The 21,386-nt window shown below is 39.5% G+C and overlaps 1 protein-coding gene and 1 long non-coding RNA gene across 4 annotated transcripts in view; one reads left to right on the top strand and one right to left on the bottom strand.

Moving 5' to 3' along the window:
* dst (dystonin) overlaps positions 1 to 21,386 on the bottom strand; it is a 200,758-nt gene that overhangs the window by 36,545 nt on the left and 142,827 nt on the right. For all 3 annotated transcript variants that reach the window (XM_082153876.1, XM_082153877.1, XM_082153878.1), the window contains exons 57-71: positions 12,990 to 13,151; positions 12,280 to 12,450; positions 11,994 to 12,160; positions 11,154 to 11,313; positions 10,646 to 10,972; positions 10,434 to 10,518; positions 10,081 to 10,322; positions 8,273 to 8,479; positions 6,406 to 6,525; positions 5,371 to 5,478; positions 5,074 to 5,292; positions 3,656 to 3,859; positions 2,569 to 2,800; positions 1,135 to 1,361; positions 932 to 1,054 (exon numbers count right to left, since the gene is read on the bottom strand). In XM_082153876.1, coding sequence (XP_082010002.1) covers positions 932 to 1,054; positions 1,135 to 1,361; positions 2,569 to 2,800; positions 3,656 to 3,859; positions 5,074 to 5,292; positions 5,371 to 5,478; positions 6,406 to 6,525; positions 8,273 to 8,479; positions 10,081 to 10,322; positions 10,434 to 10,518; positions 10,646 to 10,972; positions 11,154 to 11,313; positions 11,994 to 12,160; positions 12,280 to 12,450; positions 12,990 to 13,151 — 2,754 coding nt within the window. The remainder of the gene's footprint in view (positions 1 to 931; positions 1,055 to 1,134; positions 1,362 to 2,568; positions 2,801 to 3,655; positions 3,860 to 5,073; positions 5,293 to 5,370; positions 5,479 to 6,405; positions 6,526 to 8,272; positions 8,480 to 10,080; positions 10,323 to 10,433; positions 10,519 to 10,645; positions 10,973 to 11,153; positions 11,314 to 11,993; positions 12,161 to 12,279; positions 12,451 to 12,989; positions 13,152 to 21,386) is intronic.
* LOC309486567 lies at positions 6,536 to 7,957 on the top strand. The gene is made up of 2 exons (XR_014201599.1): positions 6,536 to 6,915; positions 7,766 to 7,957. It is a non-coding gene; the product is annotated as an uncharacterized lncRNA (long non-coding RNA).

The following is a 21,386-nucleotide window of genomic DNA, read 5'->3' as shown; positions in this document are numbered from 1 at the left end:
TGTGTGTGTGTGTGTGTGTGTGTGTGTGTGTGTGTGTGTGTGTGTGTGTGTGTGTGTGTGTGTGTGTGTGTGTGTGTGTGGAAAAATGGAAAAAATAGCCAATAGACGCCCGGAACGAGACAGAATCTAACCGGACCGGGACTGAAAAATCCGTGTAAAATACACTCAAGTATAGAGGAAATCCAATCTGAGATTGGGGACACAGGTTATATTCTATATCTTGGTAATATACCAGATTCAGTTAAAAATAGGAATAAATATTTACTGAGGAGACCACTAGCAACAGCAAAAAAAAGCGATTACTTAGCGTTAATGCTCCAACATCTTCCCCCAAACAGAACTCCACAGAAATGTGTAAAATGGAAAGACTGACATTCAATTTAAAACTACAAGAAGAGACTTTTGTAAAACACTGGGGAAATGGACAACACATACATCAAAACAGAGAGAAGAGAGAAACATGTATGCATATTAATATTTCTATCACACATGTAACCACCATGAGAGAATATTACTTCAAGCTGCATGAAAGTATGGCTATGGACATGAGAATATTATATGTATGTGTGTGTTTCTATAAGCGCGTATATGTAAATATGTTTACATGATAACCTCATGACTTTTTTTTTTTTTTTTTTACTCAAGGATCTCTTGTACTAGCCGAATATGGAAAAAGGTATTTTTTTATTGTATTTTTTTATGTTACATTTTATTACAATTTCCATGTAAATACCCATGAGGCTGTGTTGACTGTTTGTCTTTGTTCTGAAAAGTTATATAAAAATAAAGCGTAAGAAATTCAGCATAGACCTCTTCCTATAGGCTTCTGCGGGCAGGAACGGGACAAAACGTGCCTTTAACGGGATTAAATCTTGTCAATCCCACACAGACCTCTACTTTGGTAATCAATTGTTCTCCAGTGCATCATTACCTCATCTATGCTCTTCTTGATCACTGGTTTATCAGGCTCTCCACACGCGGTCATGAGCTCGGCCCCCAGATTCTGGACCACGTTCAGCTCCTCCTGCAGCCCGTCTATCTCCTCTCTGAAGCTCTGTGGAGCAAAACAACGAGTGTGAAGCTGTTGAATGACTGTGAGCCTCTAAACCAGCCTCTGATGTGAATCCTCCAGACCTCCACAGACTCCTGCTGCTGCTTGACCACTGAAGGGTCCACTCCAGGCTCCTCCAGCTCTCTCAGAAGATCATGCGAGTCCTTGATGGTGACGATGAGCGCGCAGTGATCACACCAGAACTTCTCCGCTAAGTCCATGACATCCAGGAGCTTGGCCTCTCTTTCCTCCAGAAGAGCTTGGATGTCATTCCACAGGAACACCATCTGGTCCAGCTTATCTTGAACAGCTTCAGATGAAACAACAGAAGCATCAGCATGTCCGAAACCACACGCGTTCTGGCACAATGCCTTCATAATGGGTTATTATAGTTAACTAAAATCATTAAAAAATCATTTTTTTTTTTAAAGACGTTGTTACTAAACATAAAGTTAACTGAAATAAAATAAACATAAAAAATATTATTTAAGCATTTTAATTCAGTTTAACTTTATGTACTAAAATTAGTGAAGCACCAAAAATAAAATTCTGGGCTGAAAATGAAATTTTACTAATATTACACATTTTATTTAATTTCATACATTTTAGTGATGCACCGAAATACATTTTTTATTTCCATTTACTGTTAATATTAACATTTAAACGATGGCTGGTATAACTTTTTTTCATGACATTTATTCAAATATAAATTAAATAATGAAGACATCACTAACAGGTTATAAATTCATTAAATATAATGAATATGTAATGTAGTGCATGTTTTTTTGCCATTTTTTTGGCAAATGCAAATGAACTAACTTTTATGTTTGAGTTTATTCATTTAAAACATCAAAATAACATTTATTGTTTAAATTTCATTTAAAATAGAAAGTTGAGACTGTTTAATTTAAAAAGTAACAAAGCTTATTGGATGGCAGTCGCGCTACAAACGTTTAGTGAAGATTTGTTTACGCATGTCCAGAAATCAGTACCGACTAAAAGACAGATCTTGAGATCCATATCGGTATCAAATAAAAACAAGGAAATCATTCGGTCAACCCGGCCCTAGAACGCACCGTCGGAAAAACGCTTCTTAAACGTCACTACTTCGGTCCAGGATTCAGTGCGTCAGTAACTAAAATAACTCAAACTGATATAAAAATGAGTTGCACTTTATTTTAAGGTGTCATTGTTACAGTGTAATTATATATTTAAGTACTGAGTAATATTAATTAACTACAGGGTTACTTACTATAGGGTTAGGGTAGGATTAGGATTTGGTTGAGGGTTAGTTGCATGTAATTATGCATAATTTACTGTTATTATATGGTAAGTACATGTAACATATGTAACAAGGACACTGTAAAATAAAGTGTTACCTAAAAATGTATAAAAACTATATACACATATTGAAATGAACAAAATGACAAAAACACAATTACTAAAACTTAAACAAAATTTTAAAAGAAAAATATAAAAATAAAAACGTATTGAAAATAGCTCCAGCCTATAGTTACCTTTGGCGGAGAGGTCCTTGTCCGCTCCATCCGAGCGCGCGATCATCTCCTCTCCTCGCTCTTTGAGGGTCTCGTACGAGGGCTGAAGCTTCTCCAGGTCTACAGTCACTGCTCTGTTCTCGGAGATCTGCTCTCGGATCTTCTCCACCTCTACAGAGATGGACGGAGGCTGGCGCAGGCGTTCAGAGATACGCTCCAGAGACTCCAGCATCGGCTCGATCTTATCATGGAACTGTGGAGAGCAGACTCACACTTACACTACCGCTCAAAAGTTTGGAATAATTAGGCTTTTTTAATGTTTTTGAAGGAATAAATTAATTCCTTTTATTCCTCAATAATCCGCACGATTTGATGCCTCATTCGTGGGTCTGTGATAAAAGCTGTGGGAGGAGTAGCACGTCAAACTTTTGGCGGAATAATAATAAATAATAATAACTAGAATGTTCATTTCCTGAAGAAAATGAGAGTGCTGCTTGCAGCGGCTAAACTCGCCACTGGGCAGATGCTAACACAATTAACATGTTGTGATACCATGATATACCACATTATAACATGATTTACTACGATTTACCACATTCTAGCATGATTTACTATGATTAGTATGTTGTTAGAATGATGCTATCATGATTAGTATGTTGGTAGCATGATGCTACCGCTCAAAAGTTTGGAATAATTAGGCTTTTTTATGTTTTTGAAGGAAGCCTCTTTTTGCTGCTCACTAAGGCAGTATTTATTCAATAAAATGACTGTTTTCTATGTGAATATATAGTAAAATGTAATTTATTCCTGTGATCAAAGCTGAATTTTCAGCATCATTACAGTGACACACATGATCCTTCGGAAATCATTCTAATATGATGATTTGCCACTCAAGAAACATTTTTGCTAATGTTAACAACTACTATTCAAAAGTTTGGGGTAAGTACGGTTTTAAAAAAAACTTTTATTCAGCAAGTATGCATTAAATTGATCAAAAGTGAAAGATATTCATAATCTTACATAAGATTTATATTTAAAACAAAATGCTGTTCATTTAACAAAAAAAAAAGTGAATGCTTGAAAAGGAGAGAATAAAGTGAACCCGTACCTGAGTGGACTTGGAGATGGCCTCGTCCAGGACCGCGGCTCTGATCTTGACGTCCACTTTCAGCTGACCGTACAGTGTGTCGGTGGTCTCGTACTTCTCTCTGATGGCCGTGGCTTCTGCGGGACTCAACTCCACCAGCTGAGGTCCAGTTTTATTCATCTTGTCAATGTGTGGCTTGTGCTCTGCTATCAGCTCCCTCATTTGCTGAAGGTGGAAAGTTGAAAATCATCAGAATAGTTTATAACATTATCATCAAAAAACTGTTAAAGATCAAACACAATTAGACAACATTTCAGGACATGTCAGGACACGGATGTACATAATGCTTTATCCTCTTAACCCTTCTAGTAAAGCACTAAGCCATCCAAGGCGCTGCATTACTGTGATTTTGTGACAGTTAAGGACAAGGCAAAACCATAAACCATGGTAAAATCACAGTATCGAATTGCATATTGCTTTGATAAAATGCCTAGATATATGCCATTTTTTCAACATCTCCACACTGGAAGAATGACCTCATCACCACACATTAGGTATGTTCACATGCACTAATTTCTGATTTCAACATCTGAAAGTTCTGTTTAAATGAACGCTACAGGTTGCAATCTGATTCATATATTTGCATTATATGTATTCTGAACCAAAACCCAGTCGACACATTCAGAACCGGAGAAAGCCACTGCTATAATGCCAACAGAGCTACTTCACATTAATAAACGTATGCAGGTTCATATGATGTAAAGCATATGTAATCATACGCATTACAGCACTGCACATCTGGGCAAGCTATAGTACTTGTGAATCTGATTAAGAAAATAGTCGTATTCAATTGTTGCTTGCTTGATTTTTTGCTGTCGATCAGATTATTTCAGGCCTTTTCTATCCGATCAAAATTCATTAGGATAGATTGAGATATTTACATGAAGGCTTTTCTGAGTCATATATCTGATTATAATGGGAATAATATGTGGGTGCATGTAAACGTAGATAATGTTATTTAACACAAACCAATCAGCAGCAGAAAAAACTAATAAAATGTATAGTTATTAGTTCTCAAACATATACATACATATATATATATATATATATATATATATATATATATATATATATATATATATATATTATATATATATATAAAATCAAATTGGTACCACTATAGACATTCTGTTGACAATAAGTAATGTTGCAACTACATCATTAAGCTGTCAACTTATTCTACTAACCCTAACCACTAACAACTCTAATGAGAGTTAGTTGACATGTAGGTGCAACATTACTTGTCTAAAGTGGACTATCAAAATAAAATGCAACCAAATGATTTTATTTCAGACAGATGATGAGTAGCATCCATCAACTCTAGGTGTGTGCTTCATTAATAAGAGGAATGATCTAGTGTTAATGGCTGTTAGCCTCACCCTCAGCTCCTCTTGCTGCTGTCGGAGGGCTTCGTACTCGATGGCCGGCTGGGACAGCTGAGTGAAGGTAGCTCTGGTCTCCTGAAGCCATGGCCAGAGCTCATCGTGCGTCTCCCAGAACTGGCAGGCCAGAGAATGAGCTCTTTCCAGCTGCAGACAGCGCTCCGAGTTCAGCTGACTGACCACACTGTATTTCTCCGACAACCCCTGGAGCTTCACCTGTACGAGAACACAGTGATTTCACCAGGACTGGACACAGTTTAGGCTACATTTCTTTATACATGTACTTTTATTTACCCTCAACACCTGCTTCTCTGCTTCATCTTTGCTGTTCATAATGGCCTCGCCGGTCTTTACAATGTCATCCACAGCATCTTTATGTCTCATAATGTCCATGGAGAAGCTCTGGAGGAGAAAGACAATGTGGGCTTTATTACCAGGGCTTGACATTAACACCCGCCAACCTGCCAAATGTGTGTGTGTTCCAGCAGTGGTGTGTAACGCAGTCACTCCTACTAGACACTTTGGCGGGCTGAATTTTATATATAATTTTATATACTTTTTTCAATTGCAGTCTTTTAAAAAGGCAACTGAAATAATAACCTAAGTGTAATGCAGTGTTGTCAAAAATATAGATTTTTTGATGCGTCGATACTGAAAGATCTGAAACGCTTCCAATACTCATTTTCCTCAGAATAGACACACGAGACCAGTGTCTCTTTCTCTCTCTCATCTCTTACACACAAGTTACGAGTTACACACAAACCCGCCTCCACTCACTCACTCGTTTCATTCGCTCCGGATGAATATTGTTGGTGTTACAGGGCTTGAATTTCGGCATGGGACTGCGCATAATTTTACAAATTCCCGCAGATGTTGAGCTCAAACCCAAAGTGCAGCACATAAAGATGCCTCTCAGTACTAAACTGAGTTCTTTTTCGCTGCTTATTGCGCTTAAACAGTCAAATACACACAAAACAACGTCAAATTGCTGGTCTTGGTGAGTATTCACATAAACACAGTCTGTTATGTTTTAAGTGAACGTAAACAGTTGAGGAAGAAAACGCATGTGTAACAGTATAATGAGTTGGTGCATTAGCTCTTAAAGTGACATGAGCCAAATTATAAGATAATATTAAAAATATTATACAAAATATCCATATGGCAGTTTTCCCCAATGGTCTCGATGTCAGAATCGTGGCCAGTGTTAATGCTGAGTGGCTGGTAACTTTGGAAAACCACAGGCCACAGTGGCTGGTGAGCAAAAAAGTCAATGTCAAGCCCTGATTATAACGTATGTGTTAGAGACGACCACGCAAACGTCCGACTGACCTTCTGAGCCTGTAGCTGAGCCGCGGTCTGCTCCGGTTCAAGCCTGACGTCTCCAAGAGAGGACAACTTCTTCTCTGCCTTCGACAGCCACTCCAGCTCAGTGGCGGCCGCCTGATCGAACTGCACATCAGAGGAAAAACAAGAAAACAGTGATGTGTGACTGTCCATATCACATTTCCATGCGCTTCTAACACAATGCATACATTTAATTACATTAATATTCAATTAAATCGAGATTAATTGAGTTTGATGTACTATGCATACATATTCATATGTTCATAATGCACAGCTTCTTCTCCAGTCTACCCTGAGCATTATTGGAAACAAAGCTGCAAAATCAGGCCATTCAGAAATTCACATGAGCTCATTAACATGATCCCCACATTTACATAACAACACCGTGAATATTCAGCAAATGAAGACAGGTTGTTACTTGTTTTACAAGGAAAGAGATTAGCCAATCAGGTCATTTGTATATATAAGTCTAAAAACAGTAAGTTTAAAGGTCCCGTTTTATGCCCCTTTTCACAAGATGTAAAATAAGTCTCTGATGTCCCCAGAGTGTGTATGTGAAGTTTGAGCTCAAAATACCCAACAGGTCATTTTTTACAGCATGTTTAAATTGACATTTTTTGGGGCTCAGAAAAACGAGCTGTTTCAGTGTGTGCCCTTTAAATGCAAATGAGCTGCTGCTGGACGACACAGGGGGCGGAGCTTCATGAGCTCGCGCTCAGTCTGTCAGGAAAAATTCATCTCACGGAATGATGATAATATCAGAAACTCTCAGTAACGGCGTTAATTTCGAGTCGGACAATAATGCCTACAGAGTCAGAGTGCTGTATAGAGATGAAACAGGTATGGTTTAGTAGTTTAATTACGGTTATTATAACGTATTTGTCATCTGCTTGTAGGCTATGTATCCATTATTTATTAATAGCCTACAAGTCTGCTGTCTGAATGATGATCAAACATGTACTGATGAGTTTAATAAAGTTTATTGTACATCACACAAAAGATGAAGCGTCAGTTTTACTTCAGAAAATCACCGTAAGAGCTGAGTAAACACAGTAGCCTAAGTTATAAGAAGTGCGCAAGTAGCCAGTAGAGTTGAGGGAGCATTCCTGTGGGCGGAGGTTAGTCAAGAAACGGTTCTAGTGACATCATTAAAGAAGGAAGTAGAGGGATGAAGTCCAATCGAGCCGTTTTTTGTAGTCAACTTCTGTTAAATAAAATATCTCGCTTGGCATTGAACTTTGAGCTTTATAATTTTACAGATATTATTTATGCTCTAACAGCAACATTACACACTAACTAAAGTTTGAAACATGGGATCACGCAGAACGGGACCTTTAAGTGTCAGCTTCAGACATCAAGACAGCTTTTGGTTCAACAAACAGTGACTGATATAATAATTGGACTCAAATGGTCACTAAAATGCATAACATTCCCGTTTATAAAATCCAGATAACCCACATTAATAATATATTTATCAATAATAATTTTAAATTGTATTCTATATTATTAGTAGTAGTGTTTTACCTTGCAAATTATTTTTTAAAAACCCAGGCGAGTCAGCTATGCTAAACTAATCAGTAATAAACCATATAAACACACTAATGTGATGCAAATGTAATCAATCTGGGTCACACTCCATTAGTATATTATGTAAATACCATCAAGGCGACTCAAAAGAATAAATAAAGTTTGGACGACTATAAAGCATTGAGAATTAACACCACAATGAGTCCGATCACCCTTGGCAGCAATCACAGGCGCTTCATTGTTTGGGCCGTTCAACAAACTTCATTGTGAATCCTGCTAATAGCAGGGTGGTGTTATTTCCTCAAGCAGCTGAGAGCCACCGTACCTGCTGGGATTTTAAGATGGCAGCTCCAGTCTGGTCCACGTGTTGTGTAATGGCATCGCTGGCCGATCGGTAGCGCTCGTTGTAATCTGTGACCATCCTGTCCAACCCTTCTCTCGCTCGCCAGGGAACCAGTTCCAGCAGAGCGCTGGTCACCTCATTCAGAGAGTCCACCAGTGGCTTCTGGTCCTTAACCTCCTTCAGCAGTGTCTGAATGGGACAAATGAAGGATAGACTGATATATCCACCAATTCTGACTATACTTGAAAACAAACATTTTCCATTTTCAAGTATTTTTGTGTAAATATTAAGTAGATCTTTCTTTTGGGGTTTACAGTGTGAGTTTTTTGGTGTCACTTTTTATTACAGTGTCCTTGTTATACAGGTTACCTGTACTTACTAGAGTAATAACAGTAAATTATGCATACTTACAAGCAACTAACCCTAAACCTATAGACAGTCATTTCACTGTCACAATGACACCTTAAAACTAAGTGTAACAGATTTAATTTATTTTTATTTATCAAACATCATAATTATATCACCATCAGCCAGTCTTTGCAAGCTCTTTATTTGAGTTATATTGGATTTTAATTCTGTTATGTTTTATTCAAAAACATCTTGTATGTTTCTCCTAAATGTATTTAACAGAGCAATAAAGGACATCATAGACCATATAATTTAGTCTGGCAAATCTGAGCACAGTTTGAGATATTATTGAGATCTCTTCTGAGTCTATGAACGAAACCAATAAGGGGGAGACGTAGGGTACATTTACACGACAATGATGTACTAAAAACTAAAAACGATGTACTGAAACGCTGTATTATTCATGCCAGGCCAGTGAAACACCACGTGCCTATAACATGTAATACACATGCGCATGACGTCACTGTTTTCACAAATTTCCGTTTTTTTGTAGTTTACACAGAGACGATAACAGTAAAAACTCGCACTTTGAAACCCATTTTTAAAAGTTTGTATTTTCAGGCTCCCAAAACACAGTTGTTGTGTAAATGAACGGCTGATAATGTTTTCCCCATTTTAATTTGAAACCGGTGTTGTAAACAGCCCCTTAATAGACTCATTTGTTTGGTATTCGAGGTGCCTAGCATTAACACTTTTGTAAATTCTCTTTCCTAAGGGTTAAAACGCATCTGCAGCACCATCACTAGGCGCGTTTCCACAGATTTGTGAAAAACGTTTGCGATTTTTTCTAAATGTCGACAAAAAACTATTGCAAAATGACGGCGTTTCCATTAACCGATGTTATGCGAGTAAAAAAAATAAAAAATTCCTCTCACGATAAGTTAAATCATTCCAAAAACCATAGCAACTGGACCACCAGCCACTGCACTGGCCATTATTATTAATCAAATAAGATGTATGTGTGTTTTCCAAGCATTAATGGTAAGGAACAACCCTTATACTTGTGAGCGGCTCATATGAGGAGTTTCTGGGTTTTTCTCCCTCATATCTGCTTCGAGGTCTTGATTGTGGCATTTATTTGAGGTTTTGAATCCATTATTCCAGTAATTCTTTTGTCTTATATGAATTTATTAAAGAACTCCGTCTCGTCTTCTGTCCAAACACACATACTACACACGTTAATCTATGTCAGCTGACCTGTAAATGCGCAAAAACTGTTTCCATTGCAGTTTTGCGAAATATTTCTTATTCGAATTGCCTGAAAAACCACCTCATACGAGCGTAAAAACTTGTTTGCGATAAATGGGAGTTTTTGCGAAATTGACGTGTTTCCATTGGGTGTATTTTCAATTTCAAAAGGTAATGGAAACGCGGCTACTTACTTTCTGCCTCTCTTGCAAGCCAGTGAGCTGTTCTCCGACCGGTTCTTCAGCTTTAAATGAAGCCAGCTCAGACTCAACCTTCTCCAGCCAGGAGTCCAGCTCCTCGTGGGTGTTTTGCAGCTTTGTGGCAAGAGACAGGGCTTTGTCCAGAGTCTTTGAAACATTGTTGCTCATTGTGTTGATCTCTGAATACCTCGTCTTTATTCCATCCAGTTTACCTTGGATGACGACAACCTCATCGCCTGAATGAAAGTGAACACACACATGATTCACAGTTTCAGAGCATCAAAAGCTTCCCATCAAACAGAAAACCTTCCAAATATTGACACTGTGTTTTTCTTCTTTAACCTCACCTGTGGACTGTTTCAGCAGCTCTAACCCATTTAGGATGGCCTGTTCAATATTTTGTTTCCTCAACTCAATGTCCTCATGAAGAGCCTGGACATTGAAACATATATCAGTCACCAGAACTTTCTAACAGAGCGATCTAAAATCCGAGAAGACAGAGAAATGAAATGATGAAAACAAGGGAAGGAAGCCTTAAGAGGAGGAGCTTGTGAAGTACCAGCTGCTCAGCGTGCTGTTTCACGAGCACGGCCATCGTGTAGTCTTGGATCGAGACTTCGCTCAGTTTGCAGTGCACCTCATCGAGCCAGGTCATTAGGGACACTTCGTCCTCCCCAAAGAGCTGTGCATTAGCCAGGGCCTGTCGCAGTAACTCGGTCTTCTGACGGCAATGCTCCTGCAGCTCCATATATCTGCTGTTCATGCTGTCCAGCTTTGCCTGAACCAGCTCCTTGTCATCCACACAGCCCACCGCCCGAAGAGATTGGCCCAGACTCATGGCCTGGTACAAGACCTTACCACGGCCCAAAACCTCCTCCTCTAAGGCCTGTTTACCATGGATGTCACATAACCAAGGAGCGGAAACCATAATAACAAAAAAAAGAATGGATCAAATGAGAACATAAGCGAGAAGAACATAAATGCAGGGAATGGATAAAGTAAAACATAATGGAAAACAAACTAATAATGGTCACGGGACTATGCTGTCGCTACAGACGGTCCTGTACCTTATGCTGAGAGATTTGCTCCTCTAACTTGGACGTCTGGGTGCCGATGGGCTCTGAGTTGGCTAGTCTTTTTTCGGTAGCTGTCAACCACTCCGTCAAAGGCTCAAGGGTCTCATGGAATTGCTGTGCCACCACCAATATATTCTCCAGCTGCTTGTGTCTGCCAAGAACGCTGCAGTTAGTTTTATTGCTGGACACGACTGGGTTTGATTATACTGTACATACACAGTCCTTTACCCACGAAAAAAGTAGTGATTGTGATTATACCTTATAAGTACAGCTGGAAAATGAGAACTGATTCTTATTTAGAAGCTGTAACTTAAGATTTGTCTACCAAAGTTTAAACTCATTCGAAACCATTGTAAAATGCTGGTAAACACATAACGATATAAATTATTAATGAGAGAGATTGCTAGTAAATTTCACAAATAATTACAAAGAAGTGCAAAGCAACACATTAAATTAAAGGTTGCACTTTATTTTTAAAGTACGTGCACTTACATACGGCGTCCTTACCTAAGCAAGTACTGGGTAATATAAGGTAACTATTGGGTTACATGCTGATTGGGTTAAAGTTATGTTTAGGGGTAGGTTCAGGGTTAGTACCTAGTTATTACCCAGGTATTGTAATAACTATAATAAGGACATAGTATGTACAAGGGGAACAGGACTGTAAAATAAAGTGCTACAAAATTAAACATGACATGATTTTATCTTTAAAAATCTATTTTAGTACTTAAGGGAATCTACAAAACAAAACATTATTTTAGCCAATCCCTATTTGACTTGCCAACTATGGGCACTTTATTTCCAGAATTTAAGATGTGTTAATAGATTTACCTGTTCTCCGCTTTCTTAAGTAGGACATCCCACCTTTGCCCCAGACATTCAATCTCTCTCGCAATCTTCTCCTTATCAACAGTGTCAGCTAAATCCGTCATCTTCCGTCCCTCCGTCTTAATCAGCTCCACTGTAGCTCTTCGGTCATCCAGCAGTCTCTGCAGGAGCTAGACAGAGCCATTAGGAAAAATAAACTGATATCAGCATATGTAAAACCAAAAGACAGATTCCACATCAGCGAACTGATTCTCATTGAGATAGGGTCTAAGCATTTCTGACGTCATACCTTCTGCTCTTGTATCTGTGCTTTGACCACTTTGAATTCTGCTGATGGAGGTTTCTGATTGGCCACCAGCTCCTCTGTGTCCGTGAGCCAGCTGAGAAGAGACTCCAGAGCATCCTGGAACCTGCCACAGTCGAGCAGGGCTTCATGAAGTTGTGCAGATCGCTCCGCAACCTGTGAAGATCACACATACAGCAATGCTGAGGAAACAACCTTAAAACTGTAGCTTGGCATGCTACAAATGACTAAATTTGTTGGTGTAGCATCTAACACTATCGCTACTTGCTATAAACCATGGATACTGGAAAGGCTACACTCGACTATAGACCATTTCAACGGCTATTTGTTGGCTTAAGGAAGTGACGTCTTTGTTCGTTGGACGTTTTCCGGTTAGTTGTCGAGCGCATTCAAAACATTGGTGGGAAATTAAATGTATTAATCAGACATGTGCAGTAGCATTCCAGTGCATTTGTTATTGTTTACATCCTTGAAATGGTCTATTCTCAAAGCACTGAAGATTACAGCTAAGGTAGTGGCATCAGTACTCCTTAGTTACTCACCAACACTGGCAAACATTATGATTGCTATCAAAAGATTATGAGCAATCCAGAGTGCAGTGGATAAAGAAATTGAACAATTCATACATGATATCATTGCACCTCTTCAATTAAAATGTAAACATTTTGTGAAACTAGCTGAAGAGTGGGTCTTACTTTTTTGTTGAGGGTGTTCCATCTGGTGTTGACCTCTTCTAGATCATGATCAAGGCTTTTGGTGCTGGTGCCTTTGCCGGCGTTCTGGATCAATGAATGGCCCAGAGTGTTCAACTCATGCAATTGGCTCTGCAGCGACTCAATGACGTCTTTCTGGAAAACCTGTAAGTGATAAATATTGAAGAACACTAAAAACCAAAACTGTAAGCTATTTAGTGTTTCAGATTGAACATAATATTCGATAATGCAAGTCCAATCTTTGAAGTTACACTTTTGGCACTACATATAGTTCTCTGTTATGGTTCAACATTAAGAATCAAACTTTTCTTTCTTTTTTTTAATGTTTTTCCTAAAACTCCTTAGAAGTTATAAACATTGAAAAAAAAAGAGACTACATGAATGTGGATATCATACATAAACTACTACTACAATCCCAATTTGGGAACCAGCCTCCAAAACATAAGATAGTGGCCAATTACGCTGGTCTTGTCAGAACACTAAAAACCAATGAAAAAACTGTAAGCTATTCAGTGTTTGCTTGAATATGATGAAGTTCAATGAATCTTGAAACACTTCAAAGATTGGACTTGCATTAATGATTGCTTGAATATTATGAAGTTCAATAAATCTTCAATCATTAATAAAAGTCCCAATATTTGAAGTTACACTTAAGCAATACATAGTGTTCTCAGTTGTGGTTCTATGTTAAGAATCAAATTTATCTTTGATGTTTCTTTTAAAACTCCTTAGGAGATTTTAACGTTGAAACAAAAAGAGAATACCTGAATGTGAACATGAACTACTACAATCACATTTTGGGAACCAGCATCCAAAACATAATCAATGGCCAGTTACGCTGGTCTTTTCAGCTGGGTAACTAGATATGTTTTAGCCAGCATCCTTATAAGGTGATGTTCTTCCACTAAAAAGGGCACTATGTGCTCCAGCACCAGTCACCTGGTTGTTGTGAGAGGCTTCTACTCAGTTATAACCAGCTGTGCACCATCACAACATCTGAGTCACTGACAAGCAAATAACGATAAACCCAATTCAGCTTTCTCCTAATCTGATAAAGGCCAAGCGTTTCCCTCCCAGGAAACGCTAATCAAACAATCAGCATTAACCAGCTATTTTGGGGTACCTGGGTGGAAGGCAAGGCCACAAGGTCCATCTGCGAACATTCAGCTATGGATGTTAATAGACTCTCTATGTCTTCATCCTCCATGTGTTTTATTCCATTGGTGAAACCTGCCTCCCTTTCAACTAACAACAAGAAATCCTCCAAATCTGCCATTTTGGAGTCTGTAGCTCTTTGCTCGTATTCATAACTCTTTTCATCCTTAGTTGCATATTGTTCTATATTCTGCAGGCAATTTGAAAGACTCTTTGGTTCCGTCACCACAACACTGAGAAGCTCACAGTCATCCTGTGAACAAGTGTCTTCAAGAAGTTCAGCTGTGGGTAATTCCTCATATCCGGAAAATGTTGTGGACATATGTGTTTTACTGCTCGACTCTGCCAGCGTCCTGACATTTATATCTGGACAATCACGATTAGAAACAGCGTTCTGACCCACACTGAGGTCTGAGTTGATTGTATTGTTACATTGTTGGCTTCCAAGCGTTGATGCATCTGTGTAGTACAGCGGAGTTGGTAACCGGTCTTTCTTTGGGGAAAAGGGGAAGTCTTCCTGACCGGAGCTGAGGGAATGCCCTGGCTTCAGATCCCCAGATACGTGCACTCCCTCAGCAGAAGAAAGGCTTCTTGTACCAGGCCCAGTTCTCCTCTGGGATCGTGGGTTTTGTTGTTCTCTTTCCACAGTGGGACTACACAGGCCCGAGTCGCCTTCTGAGGTGAGAGAGTTCGTCATACTGCGTCCTCTTCCAACTCGACCCAATCCACGTTGGCCCGATCCATCATCGCATAGCATTCCGCTGGAGCTGCCGAACTCACTGAGGTTTGCGGGAGCGAAGGTCCGCCAGGAGCGCCGGTGCTGAGGCGGCTCCCTTTTCTCTCCCGCTGCTCGGGGTTTACACAGCATGGTGTCTGCACCCCGGATAATATCCCCATTAAGCTTCAAGCCGTCGAACACAACCCGCTCATCCAAACGCACCGCCTCCCTGCTGCGGAGCTCAAAGGCACTGGAGGAGGCCAAGACGCCGTTCCCACAGAGTGCGTTTATGTCCAGTGTGCGATGGCTATATGGCAAAGTCCCAACAAAGTGCCTTGAGCCCAGGCTGCCCTTTGAGCCCGAGTCGATCTGCTCATTCAGACGCACGGTGTCATATATGGACCTCTGGGGAACGTAACAGTCATCGATGTTGAGGTCCTCCTCCTCTCCTTTGCCCACACAAGAAGGGTTCTGCCGCAGACAGTCTGGTCTACTCAGAGGTTTCCCCATTATGACAATAACTTACAAATGACGCACAACAATGAGGTAAAGGTTTTCAGTGCAACAATCCCTAACAGACATGAAAGAGACTTAAAAATAAGCCAAAAGGGAGTCTTTACTTTTGCAAGTCACTTGGCATACACTTTACCCCCAATGAAAAGGTAAATAAATACAGCAGTAAGAGTAAAATATAGACTTTTGTTATGGATATACAATTTAACACAAAAAAAAAATAGAATACCACAAAAAAATACTATGAATTTCTTTAAATTACTTTTATAAAGATTGGTGAAAATAAAGTTAACGAAAAAAATATATATATATATATATATGTATATATATTTAAAAAATAAACTTTTGGTATTTCTCTAATACATCACTTCTTCCTCTTAAACATCCTTTTCCAAAATGACAATCCTGCCGGTTTCCATTTCTCCCCATTGTCACAACTTGTCATTGTTGCTTGTTTCCTTAGTTCTTTATAACTCCATCGCAGACGTCAAGCAGTCCAAAAAGTGCCTGGAATTTTAGAGTTTCCTGAGATCTCCCTTACAGTTATCCACACAGAGGTATCCCGTATACATAATGGTGGCATATCCTGATACAAATCCTCAAATCTGGGAAAACAAAGCCATAAGCACCAGGAGAAACAAAAAGCCGCTCCTGCCTCTCTTGTGGTCCAACCGGCAATGACAGACACCCTCCTGGCACAGGACTCAAAGCCCCGCCCCCTTCACATTATTCAGCCAACATCTGCCACAGCTCCATTTGTGCGGTGGCCGGCTCATGCTGATTGGTAGCCGTTTGACCCTCTTTTAATTCTCCCCTTCTGTCTCCGTGTCCCATTTGACTTAACTTCTTAGTGTGCTTCTGCTCTGACAGCAGCCCTCCTCCTCTTGTCAGGGTAGGGCAGAGAGAGAGAGAGAGAGAGAGAAAGCAAAGCTACAAAAGCGGTCGGCACCCTTTCAGATGACATCACACAAGGCAGAAATAGATATGCTCTCTGCTCTCTTGCCCTCTCCGTCCCTTGTTTCTCTTCTTGTCTCTGCCGGGTGTTTTGGAGCCACAGAAGAGCCTGTAGTGTCTCATAATTACAGCGGAATGCTGAGGGAGGAACTAGACGTGGGTAATGAAACACCGTAACCTCTGCCAAGTGCAAGACAGGTCTTTTTTCATGGCAAGTGGACAAGGTGGGAGAAGCAAAGGATTAAAGGCTAGACTGAATAAAGAATGCAGCTTTGTTTCTGGTACTTGTCAACGTTACGTCAGCAAGATAATCTCTGGATAAGTTCTAATCGCCTGATAGTGCCTACCGTAGTGATCTTCACAGTGCATTTTACACAAGGGAGATTCCAAATTGTAGGAGGAGTATATGCTCAGATTTATAGGGAACAAGTGTTTTTTTTTACCTTTATTCGGATAGTACTGCATAGAGTGAAAAGGAAGCAAAGTGGGAGGGTGGGGTTGGGGGTGCGGGGGTCGTGAACGACAACGAACTCGGGGCGCTCAAAGTGCAACCGCACCATGTGTCGGAGCACTGCCCACGAGTCAACTGCCTATATATAGATAAATCACTTCATTGAAAGTGGAAAAGGAAGTTTACCTTTCAGTCATCGCTCACCACCTTAGCACTACATGATGTTATCATATGTGAAACCCCTAATCTAGGAGAGTTGCCTGTGTATGATGACGTTGCAGCGTATTCCAAGTAAATTACACACTTTCCCTGCTAAGCGTGCGGGGGGGAAATGAACAGCGCGTAGGCATCCAGAAATCTCTGTGCTAACGAAAAGAGGAAACTGTGAAACTGGCAGAGGTGAAGAGGTTAAAGAGATGTCTGGGATTTGAAGGAAGGATATTTTGAAATAATCCAGGCAGTGAATTAAGAAAGACATTTGTTTTCATAGTCCAAGTCTCTAATGTCTCCGAGACGTGTTTACTGCTGTTGACGCCACATAGACGTCTCAAGAAGCAAATAAAAGGGATTTATCTTTCTATGACGCCATTTATTTGGATGAACTTGACCATTTGCTGTGCTTTACAGCCGTTTGATCTCACGGCCTCATTTATGAAACATGAGCAGAATTTCAGTGTAATTCTTTTATAAATTCATTCTTATGTAAAATGTGACAAATCACGTATGAATGATTTTACAAACAATTTACACAGAAGTTTGTGGCCCTTGGAGTTTTGACCATCCATTTGCAGGTGGCAAAGATGTACAAATGGAGCCAGCTTGCAACTTTGCAGTGAGCCATTTAAATGTGGATGAACAAATTATAAGCCCTGATGTTACATGCATTAAACCATTCATTTAAAACCAGACATGATGGGAAACAATGTCTGTCTGTCCACAGAAACAGGGCAGGGATGTTTCCCCATTTGAAAAAAAAACTCTGTCAACAGAATCTCTCACCATTCACACGAACAATACCCACAGGCACTGAAACGCAGAACTATTATTTAGACGAGAACAAAGGTTTGGTTGAGAAAAAAAATCTCACAGTATAAATTCCTCCAGCATTCAAGGGCTGAGATCCGTAGGGCCAAAATGTTATCTCTCTCCCTCTTTGTTACCGTCCCATGCAACATGATCACAGTGAAATAACAACTTCATCATAATGCAACAATGTGCATAAGTTCTAGTGCAGTGCTGGTGCAGGGTTTCATGTTCCCTGTTGGGCGTCTGTACGGTGAGTCAGGCTGATGATTCAGCCAACACTGAGGGGTTCACAAAGACCCTTTTCCAATCGTCACCTATGGAATTACGAATAGCCATGATTCAAGAGTCAGAAATTCCCACAGGTTTGTATGAGACATTACTGTCATGTCTAAGTAGTGGAAAAGAAGACAAACAATTCCTTAATTTCCAAACAACTCCTGTAAAACTCACCGCCACAGTGTCATGCATTGCTATGTGTTTGCTAAGGTGTTCTGGGTAGTTGTCGAGTTGTGGGTTGATTCTTGCTGGCTATAGTCAAATGAACCCACCTCAAGGTATCTAATATTCTGGTCCTTTTACACATGGCTCGGCTCCCTACATATTGGGTTTAGTCACAAATGAATCCAGTGAATTGAAATGATAAGGATAAACAAGCAACACATGCATATTCTTATATTTTTAAATGACAAAGCAGATTTTCTCTTCGTGCATCATGATCTGGGTAATTTCCCCGCGTTTAATGGCCGTATCAGTGAGAACAAAGCAGATTTTCCAGCAGCAGCTGATGTAGCAGTGATCATCCATCCAGAGATTGAAAAGAACAAAAAGAATGGGGGAGCCCGAACAACAAGGGGCCGAACGATGGCCTGAACAGCGGCAGCTGATGCTTCAGCACAGCGCATGGATGTCCATGCTTGATTCATATGCACATACAAATATAGGTTAAGCTTCTTTCAGCTTCAAGCATTTAAAGGCTTTATGGACAATGTTTTATCCCACTTTAATTCTTGACAATGGTTTTATCTAGGACTGATATTTTAAATCACATGTTTGTTTTTTTTTCAGCAGGTTTTCTATCAGTGTTGTGATAACATTACAATATCATCCATCCTAATATTTCCTATGATTTCTCCTAGGAGTAATTAATAAACTGTAACAAAACCTGAGAAATCTACATCTTTTGTTTATGATTTAAAAAACACACTCTGTTGCCATAACAAAAGAATAGAAAGAAGGCTTTTTTTTTTTTTTTGAGGATCTGAACAATCCAAAAATTCCTGCAGCCGCATACTTTTCCAAATGATGTACCACTTGAAATATGGAGTCCAAAAACATCCAGGAATCCAAACTGACAGGCCAAAACAAATATGTAATTTTTGAGAGATGAAGTCAACTTCTCTAAAAATATTCCCTGGTTAAGTACAAGTTAAGCTTTTTCGACTGCATCTGTGGGACAGAAAACACTTTCGACTCACCCCTCAGTTTGTAAAAAATGAACAAAAATCGCTTTACAAACACACAAAGAGAAATGGTTGTGCATTACACACTTCTGCTGTGAGCATGTAACTGTCAACAGGGTTTGTCTTTTTTTTTAAATACAAATTATTTTCTGGTAATGTAACACTAACAAAAAAGTTATATTTTACTGAAACATCTTTTAATGCTTTGGAACAATTTAATAAATATGTATTAAAAGCAACCACATGCTATAACAACAAAAGGCTGAGCTGATTTTTTAAATATAAGAATAATCAATGTTTTACAAACAGAATCCTTAACTATAGCAGGTTAAAATGCAGAAAAAACTTAATTAGCTAGTAGCTAAAAATAAGACAGCTAAAAACATCTATTGTTTGCAGTGAATAGAGAAGCCTGCCATAGCACTCGCTAACAGGTCAAGGAGCAGAAGTCCGAGTCCGCTAGCTTTCACTGGGCCAGTACGATACGTGCACCCCACTGGCCCCCCACTGGCCCCCAGCTGGCCCGCTGCACCTTCGCAACAATGCCCCATCAGCTGACGCTCTTTTGTTAGCACCAGATGCTCACAGACTCACTGAACTATCTAGAGAACGATCTAACACATGGCTAACAGACCAAAACCATGCCACATAACTGAGGAAGCAAAAATCCTCATGTAAAACTCTACAGATACTTCATTAAACATTTGCCCCTAAAATGAACACAGTATTTTTTTTTATATAAATTTTTTTTTTTTAAATTAAAAAAAATAATTGTGAAAAGTTTTGCTTTGCAAACTGTGGCATTTGTTTGAGTTCATCCAAAAATGAACATTATCCCATAATGTACTCACCCTCAAGCCATCCTAGCTGTATGTGACTTTCTTCTTTCAGAAGAACACAATCACAGTTATATTAAAATCTAATCTCTTCCAAACTTCATAATGGGAGTGAATGGTAAAAAAAATTTTAAGCCCAAAAAAGTGCATCCATCCATCATAAAAGTAATCCATACGGCTTCTGGGAGTTGATAAAGGCCTTCTGAAGGCCTGTATTAAACTATAATTACTGGCTTCCGGTAATGGCCGTATGCGAGTCGAGTTCTGGTGGAAGAGTGACCTCTGACCCGACACATGACGTAGGAGTAGCATACTCTCGTGGTTCAAACAAACTCAAGCTCCTCCCACTCTCACTTTCTATTTAAAAATTCTTGTTTTAGACTTCTAATTCACGACCAGTGTTTTGTTTGGCTCTATCCTCTGCGCTTCCGTGATTCGTCAATACGTTATGCGTGGGGTCAGAGGTCACTCGTCATGCGTGGGGTCAGAGGTCACTCATGAGCCGGAACTAGACCCATGTATGGCCGTTACTGGAAGCAAGTGGTTACGGTTTACAAAGTTATAAATATGGATATTTTTCTTACAAAAATGCATGGCTTCGCTTCTGAAGGCCTTTATTAACCCCTGAAGCCGCAAGGATTACTTTTATGATGGATGGATGTGCATTTTGGGGCTTCAAAATCTAAGGTACCATTCACTCCCATTATAAAGTTTGGAAGAGCCAGGATCTTTGTTTTATATAACTACGATTGTGTTTGGCTGAAAGAAGAAAGTCATATACACCTAGGATGGCTTGAGGGTGAGTCAATTATGGGATAATTTTCATTTTTGGGTGAACAAACCCTTTAAGTGTGACATAAAGGTGAAGTGTAATATCTGTGCTATTAGTGGCACCAAAAGGAATTGCAGTCTGTTTGATTGAGCGGCCTAACTGGGAACAACATAATAAAACTGGCACAAACAATGGCGTGAGTTTGTCCAAAAAATTTAACATTGGTATCGACTGAAACTTGTTTGAAGACAGTCAATATTTCTGAAACTCTTTTTAGTGCCACTAGTGGTGCATAAATGACACACTTCACCTGTTCAAATACTTTTCGGGTCAACAGTAGATATAGATCTTGTTCATTATAAAATACAAAGCTCACATTTACCTCATGATCTATAATGCGTAAGACACTGCAGTATATCAGTTGTTTAAAATGTCAGTGCACTGCTATAGAAGGGGAAAAGAACAAGATGAGACAAGGTAATGAATCTTAATTT

Source organism: Leuciscus leuciscus (genome assembly GCF_965113295.1).
Source record: "Leuciscus leuciscus genome assembly, chromosome: 22".
Classification (NCBI taxonomy): Eukaryota; Metazoa; Chordata; class Actinopteri; order Cypriniformes; family Leuciscidae; genus Leuciscus; species Leuciscus leuciscus.
This window is presented reverse-complemented; position numbering and strand designations above follow the sequence as displayed.